Source organism: Chamaea fasciata, unplaced genomic scaffold (genome assembly GCF_029207755.1).
Source record: "Chamaea fasciata isolate MVZ Bird 193981 ecotype frontalis unplaced genomic scaffold, bChaFas1.0.hap1 SCAF_948, whole genome shotgun sequence".
Classification (NCBI taxonomy): Eukaryota; Metazoa; Chordata; class Aves; order Passeriformes; family Sylviidae; genus Chamaea; species Chamaea fasciata.
Genome location: NW_027095033.1, coordinates 1 through 8415, shown reverse-complemented (window position 1 = coordinate 8415; position 8415 = coordinate 1). Strand labels below are relative to the sequence as shown.

The 8415-nt window shown below is 73.7% G+C and overlaps 2 protein-coding genes across 4 annotated transcripts; both read left to right on the top strand.

The window, feature by feature from the left end:
* The first annotated feature begins 353 nt into the window (after window positions 1-353).
* On the top strand, window positions 354-3735 carry STK19 (serine/threonine kinase 19). 3 transcript variants are annotated; one of them, XM_066209414.1, is made up of 7 exons: window positions 354-635; window positions 1066-1211; window positions 1581-1676; window positions 2006-2142; window positions 2738-2835; window positions 2914-3061; window positions 3614-3735. In XM_066209414.1, exons 1-7 carry the CDS (start codon window positions 542-544, stop codon window positions 3672-3674), a joined length of 780 nt encoding a protein of 259 aa, XP_066065511.1. In that variant the 5' UTR covers window positions 354-541; the 3' UTR covers window positions 3675-3735. The 3 variants fall into 3 exon arrangements, with proteins under 3 accessions (XP_066065511.1, XP_066065512.1, XP_066065513.1); XM_066209415.1 differs by having other exon boundaries at window positions 3345-3687; XM_066209416.1 differs by lacking the exon at window positions 3614-3735 and adding an exon at window positions 3269-3339.
* Window positions 3736-3754: 19 nt separating this feature from the next.
* Window positions 3755-8387, top strand: NEU1 (neuraminidase 1). The gene is given in 7 exon segments (XM_066209418.1): window positions 3755-3849; window positions 4791-4983; window positions 5442-5533; window positions 5535-5702; window positions 6243-6425; window positions 6985-7204; window positions 8137-8387. Coding segments are annotated over 7 exon segments (1155 nt in total). The 5' UTR covers window positions 3755-3771; the 3' UTR covers window positions 8358-8387.
* The last annotated feature ends 28 nt before the right edge of the window (window positions 8388-8415 follow it).

The following is an 8415-nucleotide window of genomic DNA, read 5'->3' as shown; positions in this document are numbered from 1 at the left end:
CCTTGGGTCTGTCCGAGCCCCCCCCAGACCTGCCTTGGGTCTGTCCGAGCCCCCCCCAGACCTGCCTTGGGTCTGTCCGATCCCCCCCAGACCTGCCTTGGGTCTGTCCGATCCCCCCCAGACCTGCCTTGGGTCTGTCCGAGCCCCCCCCAGACCTGCCTTGGGTCTGTCCGATCCCCCCCAGACCTGCCTTGGGTCTGTCCGATCCCCCCCGGACCTGCCTTGGGTCTGTCCGAGCCCCCCCCAGACCTGCCTTGGGTCTGTCCAATCCCCCCCAGGCCCCACATGGTTCTGTCCCAATCTCCCCCCGTCCTCCACGTGGTTCAGCCCATTGGTTAAACCCTTTTCCCTGCCCCCCAATCGGCTCCTCGTGGTTCGTTCCACCCCCCCACGTCGCCCACGTGGTTTCGTCCCCGCTCCTTTGGCGCCAAATGGTTCCCTCCCTGTGTCCGTGACGTCATTGGGACGCGCGGCGTCGCTCCGCAGTGACGCAATCACCCCGCGCCCAGCGCCGCCGCTTCCGGGGTTCCCGGGGTCCCCCATGAGCCGCCGCCGCCGCCTCGGGGACCCCAACGGCGCCCTCGGGGCCAAGCGGCGCCGCCCGGAGCTGCCGGGGGAGGCCCCGCGCCCCGACGGTACCGGGGGGACACCGGGGGGACCGGGGGGGACACCGGGAGGGTCCGGGGGGACACCGGGAGGACTGGGGGGACACCGGGGGGACTCCGGGGGGACCGGGGGGTACCGGGGGGGACACCAGGGGGACACCGGGGGGGTTCGGGGGACCATGAGAACCGGGGGGGACCCCGGGGGAGACCGGGGGGACCGGTGGGACACCGGGGGAGACCGGGGGGGGACCGGGGGGACCGGGGGCCGCGGGCGGCCCTGAGAGGGAGTTTGGGGCCGTCCGGGCGGGGAGAGACGGGGGGTCCCGGGGCTTTGGGGGGTCCCGGTGTGTGTTCGGGGGTCCCGGGCTGTGTTTGGGGGTCCCGGGCTGTGTTGGGGGGTCCCGGTGTGTGTTTGGGGGTCCCGGGGGGTCCCGGTGGTGGCAGGCCGGCCCCCCCGCAGGCAGCCCGGCGGCGGTGGAGGCGGCGCTCGGGGCCGTGGCCGGGCTCTTCCCGCGCCGCCTGTTCGGGGACGCGCTGCCGCCGCTCGTGCTGCGCCACCAGCTCTACAGCCTGGTGCCCGACCGCACCGCCGTGGACCGGCACCTGGTGAGCCGCGGGAACCCGGGACACCCCCGGGATACACCCCTGACCCCCCCCGGCCCCCTGGACACCCCGGGACCCCCGGGATACACCCCTGACCCCCCCCGGCCCCCTGGACACCCCCGGGACCCCCGGGATACACCCCTGACCCCCCCCGGCCCCCTGGACACCCCCGGGACCCCCGGGATACACCCCTGACCCCCCCCGGCCCCCTGGACACCCCCGGGACCCCCGGGATACACCCCTGACCCCCCCCGGCCCCCCTGGACACCCCGGGACCCCCGGGATACACCCCTGACCCCCCCCGGCCCCCTGGACACCCCCGGGACCCCCGGGATACACCCCTGACCCCCCCCGGCCCCCCGGTCCCCCCAGAACCGGCTCCGGGACGAGGGGCGTGTCCGGCTGCTGCACCTGGGGCTGGGCTCGGACGCGCTGGGCGTGGTCAGCCTGGAGCTCTACCGGGACAAGGTACCGGGGGGAGGGGAGGGGAGGGGAGGGGAGGGGAGGGAGGGGCTGTGGGACCTCCCCCCGGGATGGTAATGAGGGGGCGGGGCTTCCCCGGGTCGCACCCACCTGGTCACACCCACGGGGTCACACCCACTGGGACACACCCACCGGTGACGCCCCCCAGTGACCCCCTGGGTGACCCCATGACCCCGTGTGACCTCGGTGACCCCCCGGTGACCCCCCCAGGCCCTGGCAGGCGTTTCGGGGACCCCCCGGGAGGGGCTGTGGGACCCTTGGTGACCCCCGGGTGACCCCGTGTGACCCCGGTGACCCCCCGGTGACCCCCCCAGGCCCTGGCAGGCGTTTCGGGGACCCCCCGGGAGGGGCTGGTGCGGCGGTTCCTGGAGCGGGCGGTGGCCGCGAGCCCCGAGCTGAGCTTCGAGCAGAGCAGGATGAGAGAGCTGGGCTTTGGGGACGGGGACATCACGTACGGGACGCCGGGGGCGCCACGGGGGGCTTGGGGACAGCCCGGGGGGTTTGGGGACATCCCGGGGGGTTTGGGGACAGCCCCGGGGGGTTTGGGGACAGCCCCGGGGGGCTTGGGGACAGCCCGGGGGGTTTGGGGACATCCCAGGGGGTTTGGGGACAGCCCCGGGGGGTTTGCGGACACCCAGGGTGGTTTTGGGGACATCCTGGGGGCTTTGGAGGGACACTGGGGACAGCCCAGGGTGGGATTGAGGGGACCGGGGACACCCAGGGTGGGTTTGGGGACACTGGGGGACATCCAGGGTGGGACTGGGGGTGTCCCTGAGATGATTTTGGGGTCCCAGGGGCTGCAGCGCCCCCACATTTGTGCCCGGGGTCCCTTGGGGAGGGTGTCCCCATGTCCCCGGGGTGTCCCTGGGGGGGCTGTTCGTGTCCCTGGGGGTCTCTCTGTGACCCTTGGGTGTCCCTGGGGGTCTCCCCGTGTCCCCAGCGTGTCCCCCCGTGTCCCTGGGGGTCTCTCTGTGTCCCCGGGGTGTCCCCGGGGGTCTCCCCGTGTCCCCAGCGTGTCCCCAGCGTGTCCCCCCGTGTCCCCGCAGGCTGCTGGTCTCCTCGGGGCTGCTCACCGTCCGTGACGCCGGCAGTTGGTGGCTGGCCGTGCCGGGGGTCGGGCGCTTCGTGCGGGCTCTGCTGCGGGGTGAGCGCGGCCCCCCGGCCCTGGGGAGCCCCCCGGTGACCCCCCGGTGACCCCCCGGTGACCCCCGTGTCCCCGCAGGGCGGCGGGCGCTGCTGGCGCTGGTCCGGCGCTCGCGGCAGCGCCAGGTCCCGCTGCGGGAGCTGCAGGTGGGGAAAAGCCCCCCGGGAACCCGCCTGGGGGTCCCGTTCCTGCTGCACGACCTGCTGGGGGCCCAGCTATTGGTCAGGTACGGGACTGACCCCTGACCTCTGACCCCTGAGTGACCCCTGAGTGACCATTGACCCATTAGTGACCGCTAAACCCTGACCCCTGTGTGACCCCTGACCCCCCTGGGGGTCCCGTTCCTGCTCCACGACCTGCTGGGGGCGCAGCTATTGGTCAGGTACGGGACTGACCCCTGATCTCTGACCCCTGAGTGACCCCTGACCCACAGGTGACTTCTGACCACTGAGCCCCCTGGTGACCCCTGAGTGACCCCCCGGTGACCCCTGACCCCCGTGTCCCCGCAGTGTTCCCACGGCCTCGGGCCCTCTGCTGCGATTGGCCGAGTCCTGACCGGGATTGTCCCACCGGGACCGAGGGGGCGGGACCGCGCGTGACCACGCCCATTCTGGGGCGGGGCTGAGCAGGGGGAATTAACATTTCTCTGCCTCAGCCCCGCCCTCTCTGCCTTCAGCCCCGCCCCCCGCGGGCCGGGGGCGTCCCCGCGTTCTGGGGGGAGGCGAAGCCGAGTGCAATAAAAACCAGAAAACAATAAAATAGTTTTTTTATTCCCCAGAAACATAATTATAAAAATCCGGGTTTTTTTCCCCTGCGGGCCCCACCCATCGCCGCTTTAAGGCCGCCACCCCTTTGCCGCTTTAAGGCCAAGCCCCGCCCCCTCTCCTCACGTGACGTCGTCGCGGCGCTTCCGGTGGGTGTCTTAAAGGGGCCGCGATGGGCGCGGGGCCGGCGCTGCTGCTGCTGCTGCTGGCGGCGGGGGCGGCCGCGGGCTGGGTGCCCACCCCCGAGACGGTACCGGGACCCCAAACCCCGCCCACCGGGACACGCCCCCACACACCGGGACACGCCCACCGCCCGCCGGCCGCGGGAACGGCGCCGGGAACCGCCCGGGGGTTCCGTTAGGGGCCCGCAACGGGCGACGGCCCCGGGGACCCCCAGAGACCCCCGGGGACCCCCAGAGACCCCCGGGACCCCCCAGAGATCCCCGGGACCCCCCAGAGATCCCCAGAGACCCCCAGAGACCCACCGGGACCCCCCAGGGACCCCCCACGACCCCCCAGGGGTCACCCAGGAACCCCAGAGACCCCCAGAGATCCCCGGGGAACCCCCAGGGACCCCCAGAGACCCACCGGGACCCCCAGAGACCCCCGGGGACCCCCAGAGATCCCCAGGGACCCCCCAGAGACCCCCGGGGACCCCCAGAGACCCTCAGAGACCCCCGGGACCCCCCAGGGACCCCCCACGACCCCCCAGGGGTCACCCAGGAACCCCAGGGACCCCCAGAGATCCCCGGGGAACCCCCAGGGACCCCCAGGGACCCCCCAGAGATCCCCGGGACCCCCCCGAGATCCCCAGGGACCCCCCAGAGACCCCCGGGGACCCCCAGAGACCCCCAGAGACCCCCGGGACCCCCCAGGGACCCCCCAGGGACCCCCCCACGACCCCCCAGGGGTCACCCAGGAACCCCAGGGACCCCCAGAGATCCCCAGGGACCCCCAGAGACCCTCACGGGATTCGCCAGGACCCCCCCAGGACCCTCGTGCCCCCTCCCCACCTTTCAGTGACCCCCGAGACCCTCCCGAGACTTCCCCTGGGACCCTCAGAGACCCCCGGGACCCCCCAGAGACCCCCCCGGATCCCCCTCCCAGCGCCCCTGAGACCCCTCCCCACCCCTGAGCACCCCCCAAAACCCCCCCGGGCCCCGTCCCCACTTTCCCCCGTGCCCCCCGCAGGTGCGGCCGCGGCTGGTGCGGGAGCAGGTGCTGTGGGTGAGCGGGGGGCCCCGCGGGGGGGTCCACACCTTCCGCGTGCCGCTGGTGGTGGCCGCCCCCGGGGGGGCGCTGCTGGCCTGCGCCGAGGGCCGCAAACGCTCGGCCGCCGACGTGGGCGCCAAGATCATCGCCTGCCGCCGCTCCGCGGACCGGGGTGAGGGGCTGGGGGGTCCGGGGGGCTCCGGGGGGGATTTGGGGGGTTCTGGGGGGGATTTGGGGGGACCTGGGGGGGATTTGGGGGGACCTGGGGGGCGCCAAGATCATCGCCTGCCGCCGCTCCGCGGACCGGGGTGAGGGGCTGGGGGGTCCGGGGGGCTCCGGGGGGGATTTGGGGGGTCCTGGGGGGGATTTGGGGGGACCTGGGGGGCGCCAAGATCATCGCCTGCCGCCGCTCCGCGGACGCGGGTGAGAGGATGGGGGGAGCTGGGGGGTCCTGGGGGTCCCTGGGGGGCTCTGGGTGGTCTCCCCGTTGTCCTGTGACCTCTCCAGGTGTGACCCCCAGGTGTGTCCCTGCACCCCCTCCCTCACCCCGGTGTGACCCCAGGTGTGTCCCCAGGTGTGTCCCAGGTGTGTCCCCCCCCAGGTGTGACCCCAGGTGTGTCCCCCCCGCAGGTGCCACCTGGGGCCCGACGCTGGTGGCGGCCGATGACGGCTGGGGGGAGGACGGGCTGAACCTGGGGGCGCTGCTGGTGGCGGGGGGGCGAGGTGCTGCTGCTCTTCGCCCGCTGCGCCCATCCCCCCCGGCCCTGCGGCCCCCCCGGGACGCTCCTGCTGCGCTCGCGGGACGGGGGGCGCTCCTGGGGACCCCCCCAGAACCTCTCGGACGTGCTGCACGGGGAGGTGTTCGCCCCCGGGCCCGGCTCCGGCATCCAGGTGTGGGGCTGGGGGAGAACGGGGGGTTTGGGGGGGATCTAGGTGGGGTCTGGGGGGGATTTGGGGGAGTTTGGGGGGATCTAGGTGGGGTCTGGGGGGGATTTGGGGGAGTTTGGGGGGATCTAGGTGGGGTCTGGGGGGGATTTGGGGGGTTTGGGGGGATCCGGGTGGGGTCTGGGGGGAGATTTGGGGAGGTCTGGGGGGTTTGGGGGCATCCAGGTGGGGTCGGGGGGGAGATTTAGGGGGGTCTGGGGGGTTTGGGGGCATCCAGGTGGGGTCGGGGGGGGTTTGGGTGGTCCTGGAGGCCCTGGGGGGAGATTTGGGGGGTCCTGGAGGCCTTGGGGGAGGATTTTGGGGGTCCTGGAGGTCCTGGGGGGGGATTTGGGGGGTCCTGGAGGCCCTGGGGGGGGATTTGGGGGTCCTGGAGGCTCTGGGGGGAGATTTGGGGGGTCCTGGAGGCCCAGGGGGGGATTTGGGGGTCCTGGGGGGGGATTTGGGGGGGTCCTGGAGGCCCTGAGCCCCCCGGCGCCCCCTCCCCAGAAGCAGCGGCCGCCCTTCCGGGGCCGCCTGGTGTTCTGCGGGCACGGCACGCCGGAGCGCGACGGGGTCTCGCTGCTGCTCAGCGACGACGGGGGGCGGCGCTGGCGCCGGGGGGGCGTCCTGCCCGCCATCCCCTTCGGCGCCCCCCGCAAGCCCCACGACTTCACCCCCGACGAGTGCCAGGTGCGCGGCTGGGGGGCGCCAGGTGGGCTTGGGGGGCGGGGGGGGGCGTCCCCAGGTGGGCTTGGGGGGCGTGGCGGGGTCCCCAGGTGGGTTTGGGGGGCAGGGGGGTGTCCCCAGGTGGGTTTGGGGACTTCTTTGGGGGTCTCTCCCCTCCCCAGGTGGGTTTAGGGCTGAGCACCGCCTCTGCCCAGGTGGGGCGGGGGGTCCCCAGGTGGGTTTGGGGGGTTCCCGGGGCCGCCCCCTCCCCGTTCCCGGTTCCCGGGGCCGCCCCCTCCCCGGGTGGGTTTGGGGGGTTCCCGGGGCCGCCCCCTCCCCGTTCCCGGTTCCCGGGGCCGCCCCCTCCCCATTCCCGGTTCCCGGGGCCGCCCCCTCCCCGGGTGGGTTTGGGGGTTTCCCGGGGCCGCCCCCTCCCCGTTCCCGGTTCCCGGGGCCGCCCCCTCCCCAGGTGGGTTTGGGGGTTTCCCGGGGCCGCCCCCTCCCCGTTCCCGGTTCCCGGGGCCGCCCCCTCCCCGGGTGGGTCGGGGGGCTCTCCGCTGACGCTCCGCCCGGCCCCGGGCAGCCCTACGAGCTGCCGGACGGCTCCATCGCCGTGAGCATCCGCAACCAGGCGCAGTACCGCTGCCGCTGCCGCCTGCTGGCGCGGAGCCCGGACGGCGGCGAGTCGCTGCCGCCCGCCGCCGTCACCGTGCAGCCCGCGCTGCCCGACCCGGCCGTGGCCGCCGGCGCCGCCGTCACCCGCGGGCTGCTGCTCTTCAGCAACCCCGCGCACGAGAGCCTGCGTGAGCCGCCCGGGGGGCGCTGAGGGGACACCGGGGACACCGGGGGGACACCGGGGACACCGGGGACAGTGGGGGATATTGGGGGGACACTGGGGACACCGGGGACACTGGGGACAGTGGGGGATATTGGGGGGACACTGGGGACACCGGGGACAGTGGGGACACCGGGGACACCGGGGGGACACCGGGGACACTGGGGGACACTGGGGGATATTGGGGGGACACTGGGGACACCGGGGACACTGGGGACAGTGGGGGACATCGGGGACACTGGGGGACACCGGGGACACCGGGGACAGTGGGGGATATTGGGGGGACACTGGGGACACGGAGGGGTCATTGGGGACACCGGGGACACTGGGGGGACATTGGTGATACTGGGGACACTGAGGGGACACTGGGGGACACTGGGGGACACTGAGGGGACATCGGGGACACTGGGGAGACACTGGGGACATCCAGGGGACACTGGAGGGACACTGGGGACACTGAGGGGTCATTGGGGACACTGGGGACACTGGGGCATATTGGGGACACCGGGGAGACAGTGGGGACACTGGAGACACTGGGGACACCGGGGGGACACTGGGGGGACACTGGGGACACCGGGGGGACACTGGGGGGACACTGGGGACATTGGGGGGACGTCGGGGACACCGGGGGGGACATTGGGGGGGGCACTGGGGACATTGGAGGGACATCAGGGACACTGAGGGGACGGTGGGGGATTGGGGACAATGGGGGGACATTGTGGGGACACGAGGGGACCCAGGTGACCCGGGGGTGGACACGGGGTTCGGGGTGTCCCAATCGGGGGGGGGAACCCCAGGTCCCGGTTTGGGGGTGCAGGAGGCTCCAGGGGGCGTGGCTTTGCTGTTATAAAAAGCGGGCGTGGCCTGTATGGGCGTGTCCCGACCGGCCCCGCCCCCCAGGCGTGAACCTGACCCTGCGCTGGAGCTTCGACAACGGCAGCACGTGGTGGGGGCGTGGCCTGCGCGTGTGGGAGGGGCCCAGCGGGTACTCGGCGCTGGCGGTCCCGCCCCCCGAGGAGCAGGACCACACCCCCCTGGTCTACCTGATCTACGAGAAGGGGCGGAGCCTCTCCACCGAGAGCGTCTCATTGGCCACCATCAGCCTGGCGGGCGACCTCTGACCCCGCGCGCAATAAAGCGATTGGTTCGGACCCGCGTTGCGTCATCGCCGGGGAGGCG